This window comes from Rhinopithecus roxellana, chromosome 12, assembly GCF_007565055.1.
Source record: "Rhinopithecus roxellana isolate Shanxi Qingling chromosome 12, ASM756505v1, whole genome shotgun sequence".
In the NCBI taxonomy this organism is placed as follows: domain Eukaryota; kingdom Metazoa; phylum Chordata; class Mammalia; order Primates; family Cercopithecidae; genus Rhinopithecus; species Rhinopithecus roxellana.
The window spans coordinates 33,809,909-33,835,276 of NC_044560.1; the positions used below are offsets into that span (position 1 = coordinate 33,809,909).

General features: G+C 41.9%; 2 protein-coding genes across 9 annotated transcripts in view; one reads left to right on the forward strand and one right to left on the reverse strand.

Annotated features, from left to right (window-relative positions):
* Positions 1 to 24,323, reverse strand: part of TYW3 (tRNA-yW synthesizing protein 3 homolog) — a 39,752-nt gene extending 15,429 nt beyond the window's left edge. The window contains exons 1-4 of one of the 4 annotated variants that reach the window (XM_030942911.1): positions 24,130 to 24,226; positions 23,677 to 23,766; positions 6,812 to 6,892; positions 4,787 to 4,885 (exon numbers count right to left, since the gene is read on the reverse strand). In XM_030942911.1, the coding sequence (XP_030798771.1) occupies positions 4,787 to 4,885; positions 6,812 to 6,892; positions 23,677 to 23,721 (225 nt within the window). In that variant the 5' untranslated portion in view covers positions 23,722 to 23,766; positions 24,130 to 24,226. Of the gene's footprint in view, positions 1 to 4,786; positions 4,886 to 6,811; positions 6,893 to 23,676; positions 23,767 to 23,988 lie in introns of all 4 variants that reach the window. The other 3 variants (XM_030942910.1, XM_030942909.1, XM_010381097.2) reach the window with 3 other exon arrangements.
* The window catches only part of CRYZ (crystallin zeta), a 28,063-nt gene continuing 26,689 nt past the window's right edge, over positions 23,995 to 25,368 (forward strand). For 2 of the 5 annotated variants that reach the window (XM_010381093.2, XM_010381090.2), the window contains exons 1-2: positions 24,248 to 24,427; positions 25,091 to 25,162. The gene's annotated coding sequence lies outside the window, so the exon portion shown is untranslated. Of the gene's footprint in view, positions 24,428 to 24,552; positions 24,606 to 25,090; positions 25,163 to 25,368 lie in introns of those variants that run through there. The other 3 variants (XM_030942907.1, XM_030942908.1, XM_010381089.2) reach the window with 3 other exon arrangements.

Sequence of the window (25,368 nt, forward strand, 5' to 3'; positions counted from 1 at the left end):
CCCCTGTCACCTGACTCACTCGAGGGTCAATTGATCCTTAAAGATAAGTTGATTATCCAATCAGCCATAGATATCAGAAGAAGGCTCCAAAAGCGAGCCCTGGGCCCTGAACCAAATCTGGAGGAATTATTAAATGTGGCAACGTTGGTGCTCTATAATCGGGTCCAAGAGGAACAGCTCCAAAGGAAAAGCAAGATCAGAGAAAGGCCACAGCCTTAGTCATGGCCCTCAGACAAACCAACCTTGGTGGTTCAGAGATGACAGAAAAGACAGCAGGCCAATCACCCAGTGGGACTTGTTACCAGTGTGGTTTGCAAGGACACCTTAAAAAAGATTGTCCAATGAGAAGCCGCCCCCTCGTCCATGTCTGCTATGCCAAGGCAATCACTGGAAGGTGCACTGTCCCAGAGAACAAAGGTTCTTTGGGCCAGAAGCCCGCAACCAGATGATCCAACAATAGGACTGAGGGTGCCCAGGGCAGGCGTCTGCTCATGTCATCACCCTCACTGAGTCCTGGGTACGTTTAACCATTGAGGGCCAGGAAATTGACTTCCTCCTGGACACTGGCACAGCTTTCTCAGGGTTAATCTCCTGTCCTGGAAAGCTGTCCTCAAGGTCCATTACCATCCAAGGAATCCTGGGACAGCCTGTAACCAGGTATTTCTCCCACCTCCTCAGTTGCAATTGGGAGACTTTGTTATAGATAGTAAGTATGCTTATCTAATCCTACATGCCCATGCTGCAATATGGAAAGAAAGGGAGTTCCTAACCTCTGGGGGAGCCCCCATTAAATACCACAAAGAAATCATGGAGTTATTGCACACAGTGTAAAAACCCAAGGAGGTAGCAGTCTTACACTGCCAAAGCCATCAGAAAGGTGAAGGAGAAAAGGCAGAAGGAAAGCGTCAGGCAGATGCCAAGGTCAAAATTGCTGCCAAGAAGAACCTCCCATTAGAAATACCTACAGAAGGACCCTTGGTATGGAGCAACTCCCTCCAAGAGATTAAGCCCCAGTATTCCCCGACTGAAACAGAATGGGGACTTTCATGGGGGCATAGTTTTCCCCCCTCGGGGTGGTTAACGACAGAAGAAGGAAAGGTACTTATACCCAAAGCCAGCCAGTGGAAAATACTTAAAACCCTCCACCAAACTTTTCATATGGGTACTGAAACACTCATCAAATGGCCAAATCCCTATTTACAGGGCCGAATCTCCTCCAGACCATCCAACAGGTAGTCAAAGCATGTGAGGTGTGCCAAAGGAATAATCCCTTGGTCCATCCTCAGGCACCTTTGGGGGAACAAAGAATAGATCACTATCCCAGAGAGGACTGGCAGTTAGACTTCCACCCATATGCCTAAGTCAAAGGAATTTCAATAATTGTTGGTCTGTGTTGATACCTTTACAAATTGGATAGAAGCTTTTCCCTGCAAGACAGAGAAGGCTCAGGAAGTGATTAAAGTCCTAATTTATGAAATAATTCCTAGATTTGGGTTTCCCCAAAGCTTACAGAGCGACAATGGTCCAGCTTCTAAAGCCACGACAGCTCAGGGAATTTCCAGGGTGCTAGGGATACAATATCACCTTCACTGTGCCTGGAGGCCACAATCCTCAGGGAAGGTCAAGAAGGCAAATGACACACTCAAGAGGCACTTAAGGAAACTAATACAAGAAACTTATCTCCCATGGCTTACTCTTGCCCATGGCATTGTTGAGAATCCAAAATTCTCCTCACAAAATGGGGCTCAGTCTATATGAAATGCTGTATGGACGACCTTTTCTCACAAATGACCTCCTACTGGATCAGGAAAAGGCCAACTTGGTCAAATATGTAATTTCTTTGGCAAAGTATCAATGAAACCTTAAAAACCTACCTGAACCATGTCACAGAGAAAAGGGAACAGAGTTGTTTCAACCAGGAGCTCTAGTGTTGGTCAAATCTCTCCCCTCTACCTCCCCATCTATGGATTCTTTGTGGTAAGGACCATACTCAGTAATCCTCTCTACCCCCACTGCAGTTAAGGTGGCAGGAGTGGAATCTTGGGTTCACCACACCCCAGTTAAATTTTGGACACCCCTGAGAAACCTGCAGGACCATCGGCTCAGGAGTCCCAAGATCAGCCAGACCAGGCTTGATACACCTGCAAACCACTGGAGGACTTGCATCTCCTATTTCGGAAGGAAACATCCCAGACTAAAAAGGCTCCTATCACTGATCCTGAGGAAAAACCCCTTCCTCCTTAAAAAAGATAAGTGAAAATCTACATAATCTTTAACAACTCTCCTTGCCCCTTTAATGGAATCCTTTTACTATTTCATCATATTATTAAGCAGCATACTAACCATACTCTTTGCCATAGGACTACATACTGTAGCCAAATGAGTTCAACTAACAACTTCTACCAAGGACCCCTGGATCGACCTGCTGGCCCTTTCACTGGCCTAAAGAGTTCCCCTCTGGAGGACACTACAACTGCAGGGCCCCTACTTCACCCCTATCCAGCAGGAAGTAGGTAGAGCTGTCATCACCCAATTCCCAGCAGCATTTGGGGTGTCCTATTTGGAGGGGGGATTGAGAGGTGAAGCCAGTTGGACTTCCTGGGATGAGTCGGGACTTGGAGAACTTTTCTGTCTAGCTCAAGGATTGTAAATGCACCAATCAGCACTCCAAAAACGCACCAATCAACGCTCTGTGTCTAGCTAAAGTACTGTAAATGCACCGATCAGCATTCTGTAAAAACGCACCAATCAGTGCTCTGTGTCTAGCTAAAGGATTGTAAACGTAACAATCAGCACTCTGTAAAAAGGCACCAATCAGTGCTCTGTGGCTAGCTAAAGGATTGTAAACGCACCAATCAGCACTCTGTTAAATGGACCAATCAGCACTCTGTAGAATGGACCAATCAGCTCTCTGTAAAATGGACCAATCAACAGGACATGGGCAGGGCCAAATAAGGGAATAAAAGCTGTCCACCTGAGCCAGCAGCGGCAACTGCTCAGGTCCTCTTCCAAGCTGTGGAAGCTTTGTTCTTTCATTCTTCACAGTAAATCTTGCTGCTGCTCACTCTTTGGGTCCACACTACCTTTATGAGCTGTAACACTCACTGCAGAGGTCTGCAGCTTCATTCCTGAAGTCAGCGAGACCACGAACCCACTGGGACAAAAAATAACTCTGGACGTGCCACCTTTAAGAGCTGTAACACTCTTTGAGAAGGTCTGCAACTTCACTCCTGAAGTCAGCAAGACCACGAACCCACCAGGAGGAACAGACAACTCTGGACGCGCCACCTTTAAGAGCTATAACATTCACTGCGAAGGTCTGTGGCTTCACTACTTAAGTCAGCAAGACCAAGAACCCACCAGAAGGAAGAAACTCTGGACACATCTGAACATCTGAAGGAACAAACTCTGGACACACCATCTTTAAGAACTGTAACATTCACCACAAGGGTCCATGGCTTCATTCTTGAAGTCAGCAAGACCAAGAACCCACCGGAAGGAACCAATTCTGGACACATTTCAACTTCAGCACACTCCATCTGGATAAAGTCTACTACCATAGAGCCAGAGGCTCCAGCCAGACCTAAATAGTTATCCTTGATTCCTCTTTCTCCTCCTCCCTCTGGCTGTCCTTCCTCAGGCAACCTTACAAGTCTGTTGATTCAAATGCTGAAATATATTTTGAATCTATTCCTTTCTAACCTGCTTTGGTGCTATCACTTTAGGCCAACCCACCACCACTTCCCACTTAAATCACCACAAACTACTCCTAACTCATCTCTTTTCACTTACTGCACTCCTTTCTCTATGCTGGAGCAGAACTGAGTTTTTCAGAACACAAACCTAGAAAGCCACTCTTTGTTTAAAACTGTCGCTTCAATAACTTTTCCCTGAACTCAGAAAGCAATTCAAACTCTTTAATCTGGTCTACAAAGCTTAACTGACCTGGCCTCAGCCTCCTTCTCACACTTTCTTTCCACTCTCTAGACCCACTGAAACTTTGTATATACCTTTCCATCTTCCTGGAACGTTCATTTCTCAGCTACATGCCTAGCTCCTTCTGTTCCTTGTAAGTCCTAGCTTAAAGAAACGTTTTCAGAGAAGCCTGTCTTCAAGTCAGCAGCTTTTTGCACTGTTCTCTATTACCAGGTTGTTTTTCCTTTGGTAGAACATTTTGCAACTTGCAGTTTTTTAAAAATTTAATTTTATTTTATTTGCCTGTTCACTTGTTTGTTTTTGCTGTCTCCTAACTTTGGGAGAAGAACCAAGATAGTCTCTAATCTTGTTCATCACTGTGCCCCTAGTACTTGACACACTGAGACTCAATACATTATTGTTACTTAAAATGCAATTTAGTTTTATATGTAAATATATAAAAGGTATAAAAAGGAGAATCAAGACTAAACAGATATTTACCTCATGCTCATTTAAATGGGAAAAATGAAATATTCTTTAAAATGCTTAATTGCACATGTTGTTCCACAGTATTTTTTCTTAAAGCTTGGCAAACAAAAACAAAATATAGAATGCTGAAGTAAAATTTATAAATAAAAATGTTAAGAAAGAAAACAGGAGCCATAACCTGGGACTTATATTTTCCTAGTAATGATTAGGTACTCTTTTTTCCTAAAATTAAAAATGAATAGATTTAGCAGACCAATTAATAATAAATACATAACTAGTTGAATAAGGTACTATCTCACTGATATTTATAGTAGGTTAAAAGCTTAAAATTGCATCTACCCACATATCTATAAATTTAAGTACAATTACAACAAAATTTTACCAGAATCTGTGCATCTTGCAATTGTTGACACTGCACGTGAAGAACAAATGGTTCAAATTTCAAAGTGGCATCACCATTTGCTTTCTTCAGAGCTACAATCTAAATAAATGAAAAGTGGTATCAGACACAAGCATATGGCCTGTCCTTTGATTACCCTTTACCCCATACATAACTTCAATTTATCTTAGAAATTTTCAGAATCACTCAGTGTATTTTTTTTCTGCAATAACTTTTCCCTCTGCTTTCTTGGTTCTTTTTTACCAAAAATTTATTTGCTTATTTTCTTAAAATTTCTAGTTCTCCCATAAATCTTCTATACCATTCTTTCCACCTATTAGTGTACTTTGAAGAAGTAAACTACTACTTTATTTAACTCTGTAACAGATCTTTCACTAAGGAACGTAGTATATAAAATCTGTATTAGCATTGTTTCAATTTTTTGTTAGATTGAGATACAGAGAAATGTAATGTGAGAGAAGGGTCCAAACAAAGCCTAACTGCCACCCATGTTCCCAAGAAGCATTCTGTACCAAGCACCAGTGCTTACCAGCAGCACTATTAAGCTCACAAATAGCCGTGCATGCAAAGAGCTCAGTGCGCAGCCAGCAAGTTCCTGTTCCCTCTGTAATAGGCACACATACAATTCCCTTGGAACTGCTTAGCTACATGAGAACCAATGGCCCCTGAGCATGTTCCTAGCTTTCTGTATTTCGGACCCTATGGGGCAGTGGTCAGGGTCTGGGGGCTACTGCAGCACAAAGTGGGGTACATGCCATCACTCTGCCCTGATCAGCTGTGGAACCAATCTGCTAGCCATGGGGACTGATACATTGAAAGCAAATGTTACAACACTTGACCCTAGCATGTGTGTTTTCTGTTGTTAGTGACCTTAAGTCAATGTACTAGTCTCTTCCCTAGGTAGCACTTGCCTGCCTTTTAACCTTGGCTGCACCCATGTTATAGTGTATCCGGCGGCATAGTCTGACCACCTAGTGAAACATGTAATATTGTGTCTGAGCTAGAATTTATACAATACAGTTATTATTTCTGTCTGTCCAGTATCCCTGGGCAACATCGTCCCTCCTTCATGCCATTTGATTTCTGGTAGGGCTGTCAATCATTACCCTCTCACACATCACTCTCCCTATCACAATATCAGAGGTGCCAAGTGCTTGCTTATGTCTGATCAAGGATATTATTATATTCCACTAGCAAAAATAATTGACCTAAGAGGGAGAGCACCTAACGTAAGCAGGACAACTCCGAGTCCTTCTCTAGGATGAATTCAGGAATTGCAGGAAAAGGAATTCTTTTTCTACTGGTGGTGTTGGCAGCTACCATTTCTGCAACAAAGATTATCTGCAGCAGAAGAGAATAAAGGCACACTGCAAAGAGAACCACTGCCCAAAGATGGAGATGAAGTGGGTACTCCGAAGATAAGATTTGAACATCTGAATCAGCAATACTTGATTCAAGCTCCATCCATCCTTTCCAGTTAAATAATCTTTTTTGCTTAAAACAGAATTGGATTTGTAAATTCACTGGGAATGAAAAGTGACTGGCTGATAAAAACTTATGAATTTATCTAAACTCTTTGTCTTGGGGAACTAAATAACCCAGCAGAGATATGAAGATTTTCAAAAAGCAGTGCAGGTAAGTCATGTATAATTTATTTATATCAGTAAAGCTGGTAACACAGAGATAGTGCTAATCCCCTTCTCATTCTATAATTTGTTCTAGGTTACAGGGTTATCAAATAGCAGAATTAAAATTCAAAATTTGGATCCAATAGGTGTCCAATATCCATGAAAATTCTGCTATGTCCAAAAGGATGTATTGAGTAGCAGTAAGTAATGCTTCCATACTTTTATCTCCTACAACCCAAAAAAAGTCATTGTAATGAAAGCTCTCTAGGTTTCATAATCTTCAGCCATTATAATTCTGCATATACATCACTTTGAAATTTCTATTCTTGTCATATGTATTTAAAGTACCTGAATTTAAAAGTTTATTTCCAAAACTTACCACATCATCTTTTTCACAAGGTTTGTGTGTAACCAGTAGCCAGCCACGGTTTTGTTTCTGAACTTCAAAATCATTTATACCCTAAAATAAAAAATAACATAATTTGTTAATCATACAATATTTTACAAAAATAATAAGCATAATGCATAGCATGCTGTAGGCTTTCTTAAACTAATAATCCCAAGTTAGGATTTTAAGTATTAATAAAAACAATTCAGTATTTTTTGGGTAATGTTAACCCAGAATAAGAATGAGCCCAAATAACCTGAGGTAGAAAATTATTTGAAAGGTAAAACTACTTGATAAACATCTTCTGAAATATGGTCATGATTTTGCAACAAGAAAAGGGATTAGTACAAGGGATAATACTAGCAGCACCTGAGTTGTACTCTATTTGGCTAGCACAGTATTTTAAAAAAATGAAAAAAAAACAATTTTAATTCCTTTTATAGGACAGCACTGTCCCAACTCCACACAAGACCTACTACCCTTAATTGTACCTATGCCATTTACACATTTATAATACTTCCTTGGTCTCTACAGGCATAAATTTGTGACCTCTGAATTAGACTGCATATGTAGTCCTGAAGGATGGGGCTAAGACTGAAAGGTCAAAATTTCAAAAAGGTAAACATTTTAATATTAACTTAAATTGGACAAATGTTTATTTGCAAAGTTCTATTAGGTACTTTGGGTATACACAGAACCTACCCCCTTAAGGACACTGGAAAGAGGATGCAGGAAACCACATGAAATCACTATACTCAAAATAACTATAATTTATACGATGGATCCACAAGAGACTCTGCTGTCTGGCCGTGGAACCGGGAATTGCTACGCATGTCCTAAATAAATATTTTGACTTCATTGTATGACTTCGGTGATGGTGACTTACGTATCTGATGTTGTGTTTGCTACTCTAAATCTTAGAGCCAAATGTATGGCCCACTTCTAGCAACTTCACAGGATCTAATGGTAGGATTGGAAACTAATGCCATCACTGGCTTCATCTTATCTATATTTTCTTTGTTCAGATTTTCCCACTTTTTATTTTTTCTTGTGTTGCCTATTTGTAAGTTGCCCAAAATCCTTACTGAAATAAGGCAGATTTTAAAATAAACCATAATACAAGGTGTAAGATAAGAAATAAGAGTCTAACCAGTTCAGAAGCAGTCATTATTCCCAAGTAAGGTAGTATGGGTTTGTAAGTGTGTTCAGGTGGGAGAGCAGAGTTTTGGGAATCATGCCTCAGATATGCAGAGATGGGAAAACATTTCAGGAAAAAAAAAAAACACCCAAAAACGTGAGCAAAAGCAAACAAATACAAGATGAAAAAGAACAGTTCAGTTTCAGCAACTAGCTAAAGATGAAGGAAAGCAATGAAAAAAAGGTTGAAAGGTATACTAGAGTAAGCATTTGGATTTTCCGATGTAGAAAAACGTGTAATAAAATACAACATAGGTGAGAGATAAGCAGAGTTGTGATTTGTCAAACACGGTTTGGAGAAGAGCAGTTAAGTGGCTTGTTAGAGAATCATTGCAAAAATAAAGGTGAGATAGAGTTGTGGAAATGGGGCAAGAGAGAGTGTGTGGGCAAGAATGCCATTGGTCTGAAGGTAATGGAAGTGATTTAAACATGAACAGGCCCTGCTAACTTGAGAGATGAGCAAATAAATGATCAGTCAATAATGGACCTAAAGAATGAGCCTAATAATGTGCTGTTTTCCATGCTGTTAACCTAATATTACGAATAAAATCAGTACACAGCCAACTTTTACAGTGCATGGGCCAGGCACAATGCCAAATATTTCAAATAAATTATCCTATTTTCTCCACACAAAATCCCTATAAAGCAGATACTTTTTATTATCCTCAGTCCATAGAACAGGAAGGGGCAGAGTTGAGATAACTTTCCTAAGGTCACATTAAGAGAGAAGACCACCCCTCATACTGTCTTATGCCCAATTTCTGCCTCCAAAGAAAGAAGTAAAAACTAAAAGGCAGAAATGAAATCCACGGCAGACAGCCCAGCGCCACACCCTGGGCCTGGTAGTTAAAGTTCGACCCCTGACCTAATCAGTTATGTTACCTATAGATTACATACATTGTATAGAAATACACTGTGAAAATCACTATCTTGTTTTGTTTTGATCTAATTACCAGTGAATGCAGCCCCAGTCACATACCCCCTGCTTGCTCAATCAATCACGACCCTCTCACATGCACCCCCTTAGAGTTGTGAGCCCTTAAAAGGGACAGGAATTGCTCACTTGGGAAGCTCGGCTCTTGAGACAGGAGTCTTGCTGATGCCCCTGGTCGAATAAACCCCTTCCTTAACTCGGTGTCTGAGGAGTTTTGTTTGCGGCTCGTCCTGCTACATTTCTTGGTTCCCTAACCAGGAAGCGAGATGACTGGTGGATGGTTGAGGCAGCTCCTTAGGTGGCTTAAGCCTGCCTCGTGGAACATCCCTGAGTGGGACCCCAAGCAGCCCGAGCGACGCGGATCCTGAGAGCACTCCCGGGTAGGCATTTGCCCCGATGGGACGCCTCGCCAGAGCAGTGTGTGGCAGGCCCCTGTGGAAGATCAAAGCAGTGGCTGAACACCTGGAAGGAACGGGCACTTGGAGTCTGGACATCTAAAACTTGGTAAGACTAGTCTTTGAAACTTGCCAACTCTGAGTGGAAGCGTGGCCTGATCACCCATGGTGTGCCTTTATTGGCACTTTGGTTTTGGTTTTGACTTGGTTTGAATTGCTTGACAGGATTGGTTTTGGGAACTTGCCTACTCCATTGGAGTGGAAGTGTTGCCTGATCACCCACAGTGTGCCTGTACCGGCACTTTGGTTTTTGTTTTTGACTTGACTTGGCTTGCTTGATACTTTGGTTTTGGTTTTGACCTGGCTTTGATTTCTGGATACTCTGATTTTGGTTCTGATTTTGGTTTTGTGCAAACTACAAAAGTGTACGTGTGCCCTTTTTACCCGTTCTCTGTTTTGTGGTGTGCATGTGGTGTGAGCGTGTTGTTTTGTCTTGAAGAAGCATAGGTCAGGCACAAATAAGTCCACCCTACTAGGAACTATGTTGAAAATTTTGAAAAAAGCATTTAAAGGAGACTATGGAGTACTATGACACCAGGAAAACTTAAAACTTTGTGTAAGAGTCTGGCCAGCATTAGAGGTAGGTTGGCCATTAGAAGGAAGCCTGCCTGGGCTGGGCATGGTGGCTCACGCCTGTAATCCCAGCACTTTGAGAGGCCAAGGTGGGTGGATCACGAAGTCAGGAGATCGTGACTATCCTGGCTAACGCAGTGAAACCCCGTCTCTACTAAAAATTCTAAAAAATTAGCCACGCGCAATGGCGGGCGCCTGTGGTCCCAGCTACTAGGGAGGTTGAGGCAGAAGAATGGCATGAACCCAGGAGGTGGAGCTTGCAGTGAGCTGAGATAGCACCACTGCACTCCAGCCTGGGCGACAGAAAAAGACTTCGTCTCAAAAAAAAAAAAAAAAGAAGGAAGCCTGGACATGTCCATTGTTTCAAAGGTATGGCACAAGGTAACCTATAAGCCAAGGAACCCAGACCATTTCTGTACTTAGACACTTGGTTACAGCTGGTTTTAGACCCCCTGCCCCCAACACACAGTGGTTTAGAGAACAGCAGCATAAGGGGCTGGCAGAGGCAAGGGAAGATCAGCAGAGAGAAAGAAAAGAGAGACAGAGAGGAAAAGAGGCAAAGAGAGAGAGAAAGAGACAGAGAGGAAGAGACAGACAAAGAGGGAGTCAAGGAGAGAGAGAGAAAGAGAATGGCAGAGAGAGAATGGCAGAGACAGAGAAGAAATGAAGGCAAAAGGAAAGTCAGAGAGAAACAAAGTCAAAGACAGAAAGAGAGATATACAAGTAGTTAAAAAAAAAAAAAAAAGAAGTGTACCTTATTCCCTTGAAAGTCAAGGTAAATTTAAAACCCATAATTAATAATTGAAGGTATTCTCTGTAACCCTATAACCCTCCAATACCACTTTGTTGTCAGTGTAAACAAGGGCATATCCCGAAAGCACTGAGGCTTTCCTATCAAAAATCCTTAACCCAGTAACTCATGGATGGCCCAAATGCATTCAATCTGTAGTGGCAACTGTTTTGCTAACAAAAAGAAAAAGAAAAAAAGGCGGGGGGGCGGGGGAGATTTATATAAAAAGAATGTTACATCGTAAATTCTTGTCCTGAAATAAATTAACTGGTTGTTTAAAGAAAGAAATGTTTGTAATAAGTCAGAAAGTTAAGGCATGTCAAAAAATTGCCTGTAAAAGTCATGAAAGAAAAAAAAGGTTATCAAAAAAAGTTATAGAAAAGAATTTATGCAAAAAGTGTTGTATAATTTAAAAGTAACTAAGCCTCCTGAATGTAAAACTATTGGGGGAAAAAAAACAGTTTATGTGCAAGGTGTATAAGAAAAAGAAAATATACCTTTGGTAAAAGGATTATAAGGAGGCATAAGAATATACATTTTTACCTACATTAAAAAGTTTTTAAAAAATTATTGTTTTGAAGGTTTAAGCAAGTTTTAAAACATTAATTGTAAAGAAAATTCTCTGTGTAAACATATTAGCTAAAGTTAAAGAAGTATCATCCAGTTTTTCTGTGAACTGGACATTAAAGTAAAAGCATAACACGTTTTTCTTAAAGCACCAACTTGCTCTTTAGCAAAAATTATAAAAGGTTAAAACGAGTCTATAAAAATCTTACCTTATCGTCAAACATTAAAAATTAGATAAATATGTCTACAAGGTTTTATTACAATTATGTTTAACATTAATAACACACTAATATAAAGATAAAATTTAGCTTATCTCATGTAAAAATCATATGAGAAGCACTGTTAAATGTAAAATGGTATTTGGCTTTCTTTGGTTTAAAAACTAATAAAAATAGGTGCTAAAGGAAATTTCTCAGTAAAAAGGACTAAGTCATTTTTTATAGTCACTAAGGACTATAAAGTCCACTGCCAAGGTCCCCACATTTAAAACAAAAGGTCAATTTCTTAAACATTATATACTTAGTTTATCTTCCACTTTCCTTTGTCTCAAAACAAACAAACAAACAAACAAACAAAACTAAAAGTCTTTTAGCACATGTACCACCCCTAGAATTTCTGGTAAACCAGCACCAGCCTGAAGATCACATTCTCATCTAAAGGTGGAAAGAAGAAAAACTTGAACCAGCCTGGGAAGGACCCTACCTTGTGCTGCTAACCACCAAGACTGCTGTTCATACAGAAAAAAAAATGGACTCATCACACCCAAGTCAAGAAAGCACCACCCCCTCCAGAATCGTGGGCCATAGTCCCAGGGGAAAACCCTACCACACTAAAGCTAAGAAAAATTTAACTCTTTTCATCTATTCTATTACTCTTTCTTCTTTCCTCGTTCTATTGCTGACCATCTAGTTATTAACATAACCAAGTCAATTTCGCCTCAAACTACTGCATTTAATGCTTGCCTTGTTATACCCTGTGGGGACCAGGTCAAAGACAGCTTTCAACTTCAGAAAAGTACTTCTGTCCCTCCTGACTCTCCTCAGACTGGGCATTAGTAAACTAGGACCATTTAATCCAGGACGATTTCGATAAAGACCCCAGTGCCAACCAGGAGTCTTGCCCCCTGATGTAGTCGCCATAGTTGGTCCAACATTCTGTGGACCACCAAAGAGCAAGGATGGACTGCCCCAACCGGTTTTTGTAATTTCCTAAAACCATATATTCATTTTACTAGAGGATCACAGGAGTTAAAGACTTAAACTTTAGCAATTAAGACTGGGTACCAAGACGCAAATGCCTGGTTAAAATGGATCAAATATTCTATTTGCACATTAAACAAGAGCAATTGTTACGCTTGTGCACATGGCAGGCCAGAGGCCAAGACTGTCCCCTTTCCACTAAGGTGGTCCTCCAGTCAACCAGGTGTGGACTGCATGGTAGCTCTTTTCCAGGATTCTACAGCCTGGATTCATAAGTCATGCCAAGCTCTCTCTGCTATATCCCAAAGTCCAGCAACCCACGGGTCAGCCCCGAAAAGCTATCCAGCCTCCGTCTCCCAAGTTCAGTTTGTGTCTCTCACAATAGGGAGGAAACTTAGCATTCCTTGGAAACCTGAAAGGATGCAGTGAGTTTAAGAATTTTCAAGAGCTTATCAATCAGTCAGCCCTTGTTCATCCCTGAGCGGATGTGTGGTAGTATCATGGTGGACCTTTACTGGGCACTCTGCCGAATAATTGGAGTGGCACTTGTACTTTAGTCCAACTGGCTCTCCCTTTCACCCTAGCATTTCATCAACCAGAAGGAAAAAAAATAATAAGATATCAAAAAGCGAGAGAAGCTCCTTATGGGTCTTTCAACTCTCATGTCTATTTAGACGCAATTGGAGTCCCATGAGGAATACCAGATCAATTTAAAGCTTGAAATCAAATAGCTGCAGGATTTAAGTCAATATTTTGGTAGGTGACAGTTAATAAAAATGTAGATTAGACAAACTACGTCTATTACAACCAACAGCAATGAGGTTTTCATGAGTTAAAAGAAAAACTCATTTCGGCCCCGGTCCTCAGGCTACCTGACCCGACAAAACTCTTTACACTCTATGTGTCAGAAAGAAAAAAAATGGCAGTTGGAGTTTTAACCCAGACTATGGGGCCCTGGCCAAGGCCAGTGGCCTATATTTCAAAACAACTAGCCAGGGTTTCCAAAGGTTGGCACCCAGGTCTAAGGACCCTGGCAGCAACGGCCCTTTTAGCACAAGAAGCAGATAAACTAACTCCTAGGCAAAACCTGAATATAAAGGCCCCCCATGCTGTGGTAACTTTAATAAATACCAAAGGACATCACTGGTTAACAAACGCTAGATTAACCAAGTACCAAAGCTTGCTATGTGAAAATCCCCAAATAACCATTGAAGTTTGCAACACCCTAAACCCCACCACCTTGCTCCCGGTATCAGAGAGCCCAGTTGAACATAACTGTGTAGAGGTGTTGGACTCAGTTTATTCTAGCAGGCCTAACCTTCGAGACTATCCTTAAACATTAGTAGACTGTAAGCAGTACATGGATGGGAGCAGCTTCACCAACCTTCTGCAAAGTGACTTTGAAAAAGACGACAAGCCCTGCTCCAGTCACACCCGGAAGCTGACTGGTCCACACACACCCGAAGCATGAGGAAACTCATCGCAGAACTCATTTTCCTTAAAATTTGGACTTGTACAGTAAGGACTTCAACTGATCTTCCTCAGACTGAGGGCTGTTCCCAGTGTACGTCAAGTCACTGAGGTAGGATAAAAGGTTGCTACGGTCCTATTATTTTACAGTTATTATAAGTGTACTGGAACTCTAAAAAGAACTTGTTTGTATAATGTTATTCTATACAAGGTATGTAGCCCAGGATATGACCAACCTGATGTGTGTTATTACTCATCTGAGCCACCCATGACCACAGTTTTTAAAATAAAATTAAGAACTGAAGACTGGTAGGGGATCATAAAGGATACAAGTAAAGTGTTAGCCAAAATAGAAAAGGGGTGCCCAAACAAGTCACTTTAAAATTTGATGCCTGTGCTGTCATTAACAGTAAGTTAGAAAGGGATGTGGCTCTTTTAGTTGGGAAAAAGGCTATATGACTGAAAATAAGTATATTTCACATGAATTAGGACTGTGTGGAAATGAATGTGGATCCTAGTCTTCTGTCATTTGGGCCACTTGGATAAAAAATAAAAAGGATCCAGTCCACCTTCAGAAAGAAAAAAATGGCCCTTCCTGTACTAAGGGACAATGTAACCCCTTAGAGCTAGCAATAATCAATCCCCTTGATCCTCACTGGAAAATAGGGGAGTGTGTGACTTTAGGAATCGATGGGGTCAGACTGGATCCTCGAGTAAATATCTTGGTTTGAGGAGAAGTTTACAAACGCTCTCCTGAACCAGTGTTTCAAACTTTCTATGATGAACTAAATGTACCAGTACCAGAAATTCCAGGAAAAACAAGAAATTTGTTTTTGCAATTAGCCGAGCTATGTAGCCCAGTCTCTCAATGTCACTTCATGTTATGTATGTGGAGGAACTGAATGGGAGATCAATGGCCATGGGAAGCCCAAGAATTAGTACCTACAGACTCAATTCCTGATGAATTCCCGGCTCAAAAGAATCACCCTGATAGATTAGACACCCTGGGTCCTAAAAGCCTCAATTATTGGACAATACTGCATAGCTAGAGAAGGAAAAGAATTCACTCACCTCATAGGACAACTTAGTTGTCTGGGACAGAAATTGTATAATGGTACCACAAAAACAGTCACTGGGTGGAGTTCAAGTCAAACAGAGAAGAATCCATTTAGCAAATTCCCAAAGTTGCAAACCATGTGGACCTGCCTGGAGTCCCACCAGGACCGGACAGCCCCCACTGGATTATACTGGATATGTTGGCATAGAGCTTATACGAAATTATGTGACCAGTGGGCAGATAGTTGTGTTATTGGCACTATTAAACCATCTTTCTTCCTACTGCCCATAAAAACAGGCCAACTCCTGGGTTTCCCTGTCTATGCTTCCCACGAAAAGAGAAGCATAGCTATAGGAAATTGGAAAGATGATGAATGGCCCCCTGAGAGAACTATACAATATTATGGGCCTGCTACTTGGGCACTAGACGGCTCATGGGGATACCAGACTTCCATTTACATGATCAACTGAATAAGGTTACAAGCTGTCTTAGAAATAATCACTAATAAAACTGGCAGAGCCTTGACTATTCTGGCCTGGCAAGAAACTCAGATTGGCTCTCGACTATTTGCTAGCAGCTGAAGGAGGGGGTGTGTGGAAAATTTAACCTTACTAATTGCTGTCTACACATAGATGATCAAGGGCAAGTAGTTGAAGACATAGAGATATGACAAAACTGGCACATGTGCCCGTGCAAGTGTGGCATGGATTTGATCCTGGGGCCATGTTTGGAAAATGGTTCCCAGTGCTAGGAGGATTTAAAACTCTTATAATAGGAGTTATAATAATAATAGGAACCTGCCTACTGCTCCCTTGTTTGTTACCTGTACTTCCTCAAATGATAAAAAGCTTCATCGCTACCTTAGTTCACCAAAATACTTAAGCACAAGTGTACTATATCAATCTGTCTTGCAAGAAGACATGGGTAGTGAAAAATTAAAGTGAGAACTCCCACTAATAAAATGAGTGAGAGTCTCAAAATAGGGGAATAAGGGAGGAGACCACCCCTCATATCGTCTTATGCCCAATTTCTGCCTCCAAAGAAAGAAGTAAAAATTAAAAGACAAAAATGAAATCCACAGGCAGACAGATTGGCACCACACCCTGGGCCTGGCAGTTAAAGATCGACCCCTGATCTAATCAGTTATGTTATCTATAGATTACAGACATTGTATAGAAACGCACTATGAAAATCCCTACCTTTTGTTTCAATCTAATTACCAGTGTATGCAGCCCCCAGTCACGTACCCCCTGCTTGCTCAATCAATCACGACCCTCTCACATGCACCCCCTTAGAGTTGTGAGTCCTTAAAAGGGACAGGAATTGCTCACTCGGGGAGCTCGGCTCTTGAGACAGGAATCTCGCCGATGCACCTGGCCGAATAAACCCCTTCCTTCTTTAACTCAGTGTCTGAGGAGTTTTGTCTGTGGCTTGTCTTGCTACAACACAGCCAATGGTTTTTAATCTAAGCAATATTACTCCCAAGCAGCCTTGTCCTCAGGGGATATGTCCCCAGACCCCCTAATGGATGCCTGAAACCTCAGAAGAATGAATTTATTTTCCCTTCTTCACAATTTCACTGACATAGATTCATTCTTTCCATAGATCTTAGCAACCTCAGCATATGCTATTTTTTCTTTCCTTAAGTCTTTCCTTAAGAACTTTCACCTTTTCACTTCAAAGAAGCACTTTATGACTTACTGTTGTCAGATCCAAATAGCCAGCATCATTACTCTCTTACTTCGGGGTCATTATTAAGTAAAATAAGAGTTACTTGAACACAAGCACTGTGATACCACCACAGTGGATCTGATAACCCAGATGGCTATCAAGTAGCTAAAGGGCAGCAAGAGTATATAGTGGAATATTCTGGACAAAGGGATGATTCACCTCCCATTCTGGAAGGAGCTGGTTGGCTCAAGATTTTATCACACTACTCAGAACAGCATGCAATTTAAAACTTACTAATTGTATACATGGGGGGCGGAGCAAGATGGCCGAATAGGAACAGCTCCAGTCTCCAACTCCCAGCGCCAGCGACACAGAAGACTGGTGATATCTGCATTTTCAACTGAGGTACTGGGGTCATCTCACTAGGGAGTGCCAGACAATCGGTGCTGGTCAGCTGCTACAGCCCGACCAGCGAGAGCTGAAGCAGGGCGAGGCATCGCCTCACCTGGGAAGCGCAAGGGGAAGGGAAGCCCTTTTCCTAGCCAGGGGAACTGAGACACACAACACCTGGAAAATCGGGTAACTCCCACCCCAATACTGCACTTTAAGCAACTGGGCACACCAGGAGATTATATCCCACACCTGGCCAGGAAGGTCCCACTGCCACGGAGCCTCCCTCATTGCTAGCACAGCAGTCTGTGATCTAACTGCAAGGCAGCAGCGAGGCTGGGGGAGGGGCGCCCACCATTGCTGAGGCTTAAGTAGGTAAACAAAGCCGCTGGGAAGCTCGAACTGGCTGGAGCTCACAGCAGCTCAAGGAAACCTGCCTGTCTCTGTAGACTCCACCTCTGGGGACAGGGCACAGCTAAACAACAACAACAAAAAAAGCAGCAGAAACCTCTGCAGATGCAAACAACTCTGACAGCTTTGAAGAGAGCAGTGGATCTCCCCACACGGAGGTTGAGACCTGAGAATGGACAGACTGCCTGCTCAAGTGGGTCCCTGACCCCTGAGTAGCCTAACTGGGAGACATCCCCCACTAGGGGCAGTCTGACACCCCACACCTCACAGGGTGGAGTACACCCCTGAGAGGAAGCTTCCAAAGGAAGAATCAGACAGGTACACTCGCTGTTCAGCAATATTCTATCTTCTGCAACCTCTGCTGCTGATACTCAGGCAAACAGGGTCTGGAGTGGACCTCAAGCAATCTCCAACAGTCCCGCAGCTGAGGGTCCTGACTGTTAGAAGGAAAACTATCAAACAGGAAGGACACCTATACCAAAACTCCATCAGTACGTCACCATCAAAGACCAGAGGCAGATAAAACCACAAAGATGGGGAAAAAGCAGGGCAGAAAAGCTGGAAATTCAAAAAATAAAAGCGCATCTGCCCCTGCAAAGGAGCGCAGCTCATCGCCAGCAACGGATCAAAGCTGGTCAGAGAATGACTTTGACGAGATGAGAGAAGAAGGCTTCAGCCCATCAAACTTCTCAGAGCTAAAGGAGGAATTACGTACCCAGCTGCAAAGAAACTAAAAGTCTTGAAAAAAGAGTGGAAGAATTGACAGCTAGACTAATTAATGCAGAGAAGGTCATAAATGAAATGACAGAAATGAAAACCATGACACGAGAAATACGTGACAAATGCACCCGCTTCAGTAACTGACTCAATCAACTGAAAGAAGGAGTATGAGCGATTGAGGATCAAATGAATGAAATGAAGCGAGAAGAGAAACCAAAAGAAAAAAGAAGAAAAAGAAATGCACAAAGCCTGCAAGAAGTATGGGATTATGTAAAAAGACCAAATCTACGTCTGATTGGGGTGCCTGAAAGTGAGGGGGAAGATGGAACCAAGTTGGAAAACACTCTTCAGGATATCATCCAGGAGAACTTCCCCAACCTAGTAGGGCAGGCCAACATTCAAATTCAGGAAATACAGAGAACGCCACAAAGATACTCCTCGAGAAGAGCAACTCCAAGACAAATAATTGCCAGATTCACCAAAGTTGAAATGAAGGAAAGAATCTTAAGGGCAGCCAGAGAGAAAGGTCGGGTTACCCACAAAGGGAAGCCCATCAGACTAACAGCAGATCTCTCGGCAGAAACTCTACAAGCCAGAAGAGAGTGGGGGCCAATATTCAACGTTCTTAAAGAAAAGAATTTTCAACCCCAAATGTCATATCCAGCCAAACTAAGTTTCATAAGTGAAGGAGAAATAAAATCCTTTACAGATAAGCAAATGCTTAGAGATTTTGTCACCACCAGGCCTGCCTTACAAGAGACCCTGAAGGATGCCCTAAACATGGAAAGGAACAACCGGTACCAGCCAGTGCAAAAACATGCCAAAATGTAAAGACCATCGAGGCTAGGAAGAAACTGCATCAACTAACGAGCAAAATAACCAGTTAATATCATAATGGCTGGATCAAGGTCACACATAATATTAACCTTAAATGTAAATGGACTAAATGCTCCAATTAAAAGACACAGACTGGCAAACTGGATAAAGAGTCAAGACCCATCAGTCTGCTGTATTCAGGAGACCCATCTCACATGCAGAGACACACATAGGCTCAAAATAAAGGGATGGAGGAAGATCTACCAAGCAAATGGAGAACAAAAAAAAGCAGGGGTTGCAATCCTAGTCTCTGATAAAACAGACTTTAAACCATCAAAGATCAAAAGAGACAAAGAAGGCCATTACATAATGGTAAAGGGATCAATTCAACAGGAAGAGCTAACTATCCTAAATATATATGCACCCAATACAGGAGCACCCAGATTCATAAAGCAAGTCCTTAGAGACTTACAAAGAGACTTAGACTCCCATACAATAATAATGGGAGACTTCAACATTCCACTGTCAACATTAGACAGATCAACAAGACAGAAAGTTAACAAGGATATCCAGGAATTGAACTCATCCCTGCACCAAGCGGACCTAATAGATATCTATAGAACTCTCCACCCCAAATCAACAGAATATACATTCTTCTCAGCACCACATCGCACTTATTCCAAAATTGACCACATAATTGGAAGTAAGGCACTCCTCAGCAAATGTAAAAGAACAGAAATTATGATAAACTGTCTCTCAGACCACAGTGCAATCAAACTAGAACTCAGGACTAAGAAACTCAATCAAAACCGCTCTACATGGAAACTGAACAACCTGCTCCTGAATGACTACTGGGTACATAACGAAATGAAGGCAGAAATAAAGATGTTCTTTGAAACCAATGAGAACAAAGATACAACATACCAGAATCTCTGGGACACATTTAAAGCAGTGTGTAGAGGGAAATTTATAGCACTAAATGCCCACAAGAGAAAGCTGGAAAGATCTAAAATTGACACTCTAACATCACAATTAAAAGAACTAGAGAGGCAAGAGCAAACACATTGAAAAGTTAGCAGAAGGCAAGAAATAACTAAGATCAGAGAACAACTGAAGGAGATAGAGACACAAAAAACCCTCCAAAAAATCAATGAATCCAGGATCTTTTTGAAAAGATCAACAAAATTGACAGACCGCTAGCAAGACTAATAAAGAAGAAAAGAGAGAAGAATCAAATAGACGCAATAAAAAATTATAAAGGGGATATCACCACCAACCCCACAGAAATACAAACTACCATCAGAGAATACTATAAACACCTCTACGCAAATCAACTAGAAAATCTAGAAGAAATGGATAATTTCCTGGACACTTACACTCTTCCAAGACTAAACCAGGAAGACGCTGAATCCCTAAATAAACCAATAGCAGGCTCTGAAGTTGAGGCAATAATTAATAGCCTACCAACCAAAAAAAGTCCAGGACCAGATGGATTCACAGCTGAATTCTACCAGAGGTACAAGGAGGAGCTGGTACCATTCCTTCTGAAACTATTCCAATCAATAGAAAAAGAGGGAATCCTCCCTAACTCATTTTATGAGGCCAACATCATCCTGATACCAAAGCCTGGCAGAGACATAGCAAAAAAAGAAAATTTTAGACCAATATCCCTGATGAACATCGATGCAAAACTCCTCAATAAAATACTGGCAAACGGGATTCAGCAGCACATCAAAAGCTTATCCACCATGATCAAGTGGGCTTCATCCCTGGGATGCAAGGCTGGTTCAACATTCGCAAATCAATAAATGTAATCCAGCATATAAACAGAACCAAAGACAAGAACCACATGATTATCTCAATAGATGCAGAAAAGGCTTTTGACAAAATTCAACAGCCCTTCATGCTAAAAACGCTCAATAAATTCGGTATTGATGGAACGTATCTGAAAATAATAAGAGCTATTTATGACAAACCCACAGCCAGTATCATACTGAATGGGCAAAAACTGGAAAAATTCCCTTTGAAAACTGGCACAAGACAGGGATGCCCTCTCTCACCACTCCTATTCAACATAGTGTTGGAAGTTCTGGCTAGGGCAATCAGGCAAGAGAAAGAAATCAAGGGTATTCAGTTAGGAAAAGAAGAAGTCAAATTGTCCCTGTTTGCAGATGACATGATTGTATATTTAGAAAACCCCATTGTCTCAGCCCAAAATCTCCTTAAGCTGATAAGCAACTTCAGCAAAGTCTCAGGATACAAAATTAATGTGCAAAAATCACAAGCATTCTTATACACCAATAACAGACAGAGAGCCAAATCATGAATGAACTTCCATTCACAATTGCTTCAAAGAGAATCAAATACCTAGGAATCCAACTTACAAGGGATGTAAAGGACCTCTTCAAGGAGAACTACAAACCACTGCTCAGTGAAATGAAAGAGGACACTAACAAATGGAAGAACATACCATGCTCATGGATAGGAAGAATCAATATTGTGAAAATGGCCATACTGCCCAAGGTAATTTATAGATTCAATGCCATCCCCATCAAGCTACCAATGACTTTCTTCACAGAATTGGAAAAAACTGCTTTAAAGTTCATATGGAACCAAAAAAGAGCCCGCATTGCCAAGACAATCCTAAGCCAAAAGAACAAAGCTGGAGGCATCATGCTACCTGACTTCAAACTATACTACAAGGCTACAGTAACCAAAACAGCATGGTACTGGTACCAAAACAGAGCTATAGACCAATGGAACAGAACAGAGTCCTCAGAAATAATACCACACATCTACAGCCATCTGATCTTTGACAAACCTAAGAGAAAGAAGAAATGGGGAAAGGATTCCCTATTTAATAAATGGTGCTGGGAAAATTGGCTAGCCATAAGTAGAAAGCTGAAACTGGATCCTTTCCTTACTCCTTATACGATGATTAATTCAAGATGGATTAGAGACTTAAATGTTAGACCTAATACCATAAAAACCCTAGAAGAAAACCTAGGTAGTACCATTCAGGACATAGGCATGGGCAAGGACTTCATGTCTAAAACACCAAAAGCAATGGCAGCAAAAGCCAAAATTGACAAATGGGATCTAATTAAACTAAAGAGCTTCTGCACAGCAAAAGAAACTACCATCAGAGTGAACAGGCAACCTACAGAATGGGAGAAAATTTTTGCAATCTACTCATCTGACAAAGGGCTGATATCCAGAACCTGCAAAGAACTCAAACAAATTTACAAGAAAAAAACAAACAACCCCATCAAAAAGTGGGCAAAGGATATGAACAGACATTTCTCAAAAGAAGACATTCATACAGCCAACAGACACATGAGAAAATGCTCATCATCACTGGCCATCAGAGAAATGCAAATCAAAACCACAATGAGATACCATCTCACACCAGTTAGAATGGCAATCATTAAAAAGTCAGGAAACAACAGTTGCTGGAGAGGATGTGCAGAAATAGGAACACTTTTACACTGTTGGTGGGATTGTAAACTAGTTCAACCATTATGCAAAACAGTATGGCAATTCCTCAAAGATCTAGAACTAGATGTACCATATGACCCAGCCATCCCACTACTGGGTATATACCCAAAGGATTATAAATCATGCTGCTATAAAGACACATGCACACGTATGTTTATTGCAGCACTATTCACAATAGCAAAGACTTGGAATCAACCCAAATGTCCATCTGTGACAGACTGGATTAAGAAAATGTGGCACCTATACACCATGGAATACTATGCAGCCATAAAAAAGAATGAGTTCATGTCCTTTGTAGGGACATGGATGCAGCTGGAAACCATCATTCTTAGCAAACTATCCCAGGAACAGAAAACCAAACACTGCATGTTCTCACTCATAGGTGGGAACTGAACAATGAGATCACTTGGACTTGGGAAGGGGAACATCACACACCAGGGCCTATCTTGGGGAGGGGGGAGGGGGCAGGGATTGCATTGGGAGTTATACCTGATATAAATGACGAATTGATGGGTGCTGACGAGTTAATGGGTGCAGCACACCAACATGGCACAAATATACATATGTAACAAACCTGCATGTTATGCACATGTACCCTAGAACTTAAAGTATAATAAAAAATAAAAATAAATAAAAAAATAAAAAATAAAAAAACTTAGTAATTGTTTATTTCTGGAATTTTCATTTAATATTTTCAGACTGCTCTTGACTGGGGTAACGAACCTGCAAATAAGGAGGTATGGCTTGTACAGCTGCTTCTTGATTTATGATGGGGTTACATCCCAATAAATGCGTCATAAGTGGAAAATGTAAGTCAAAATGCATTTACTACCTCTGTAAGCCCATCATAAAGTTAAAAATCATAAGTCTAACCATCCTAAATTATATATGATCCTACTTACCTGCGTAAAACTTACAGAACAGTAATAACAGTTGTAATAATGGAGGGGCTCACTAGGAGGCAGTGAACTCCTTAACCCTGGTGATGTTCAAGCATGCAGTAACAATGTCAGAGCTGTTGATGAGCGGATTCCAGCATTCAATACCTTGGCAGGCTACAAAGTCTTTAAATCCCTTAGTATTCATATAATAAAATCAATTTTCTAACCTTTGCCACACAAGATAGTTCCCAGGTCAGCAGTTTCAACATCATTTGGGCACTTGTTAGAAATGCACAGGATCAGGCCCTACCCTACACCTGAAAAATCATAATCTGTATTTTAAAAGATCCTCAGTTCATTAATTGCCACATTAAACTTTTAGAAGCACTAATCCCCTAAATTACACATATAAAGAAACAGACCACCCCGCGGAGGAACCAACACAGACATGCTGGATCGGGTCGTCACTGGGTGGGCACAGGGCTCCTAAAGTGTCGCACTAGAAAGCAGACGCTGGACGGGAGCAAAGGGGCCCTCACCCCGTCAAGGAGTAGGATGCGGCCAGCGCAGGAGCTAGTGGTGAAAAACTGATCTCGCGTGTTGAGAAACTGCACAAGCTCTACCACATCCTCGTCCACACTGCCCTTCCGGCTGAGGTCCGCTTTGCTCAAACACTGCACCTTCCATTTCCTGAACTCGGCGCTGCGATCCATGTGTGAGGGACTCACGGGCTGCTATTTGCTCCTTCACCGTTGCCTAGTCTCTCCCCGGGGGCGGCCATATTGAAGCGAGCGGTGGCCGAAAAGGTCCAAACTTCCTCTGCGTTCTTAATTTGGGAAATTCTAGTGCCTTCGCTTGGGGTTGGCGAGAGGCGCACAGCGTGGGCGGAGCCTGCAAAAGTTGCAGAACTTGTAGCAGACCTCATCCTGTGGAATCTGAAGAGGCCAACGCAGATTTTAATTCCCACTCTAGATCTTGGTAAGTGGTTTTAAAAACTCTCCTTAGTTGTTCAGACAGGGAATCTCCCCACTGCTCGTCCAAGTGCACGGGAGGTTGATTTTGGCTGCACTCTGTTCTCTCAGAGAATTAGTGCCTAAAGAGCTCCAGACCAAAGCCATTCCCCTCCAGGGGCTGCAAGTTCCCATCCATAAATCAGGTAGGGAGTTTTGCGCTCTGACCCTGTGTTTAGTCTCTGAGTTTAGGCTACCACACCATGAGGCGTTCGTTGGAACTACCCATGCCCAGCCTCCGCCCCCCGCACTCCCCAACCCCCAGTCCCACGCTGCACCGCCCCCACCCCCCCCCCCCGCCACTCACCCGCTTGATTTTCCCTGCAGCCAGTGCCTGGGTTTCGGGATTCCTGCAGCAGCGCGCAGCGGTCTGTCCGGGGCCCCTTCCCACAGCCCAGCTGTAGGGGATTTCTTCTCCTAGGTAGGGCCCCTTCCCACAGCCCAGCTGTAGGGGATTTCTTCTCCTAGGTAGGGCCCCTTCCCACAGCCCAGCTGTAGGGGATTTCTTCTCCTAAGTAGGGCGCCTTCCCACAGCCCAGCTGTAGGGGATTTGATTTCTTCTCCTAGGTAGGGCCCCTTCCCACAGCCCAGCTGTGGGAAATTTTTTTCTCCTTGATTCCCACAATTACAGGTTTCCCGGAGCTCGCCGCCTGGTCTTCCTTCAGCTTTGTCATCAGGATTGCAGTCTTACTTTGAGAGAAATGTATGTTTTTATTGACCCTGTGACGCCCCCCACTTAGAATAATGTTCAAAAGAAAATTACGAAACACCCTGTTAACACATCGTAGGATGTTTATACTGAGTTTCTAGAGGAGACTCTGACCAGGGAAGGTGTGTCAATGATTAAACTTAAAGGCTAAAGTTTGGAATGCTTGTCCGTAGCTAATGGAAATTGCTGTGTGAGTCCCA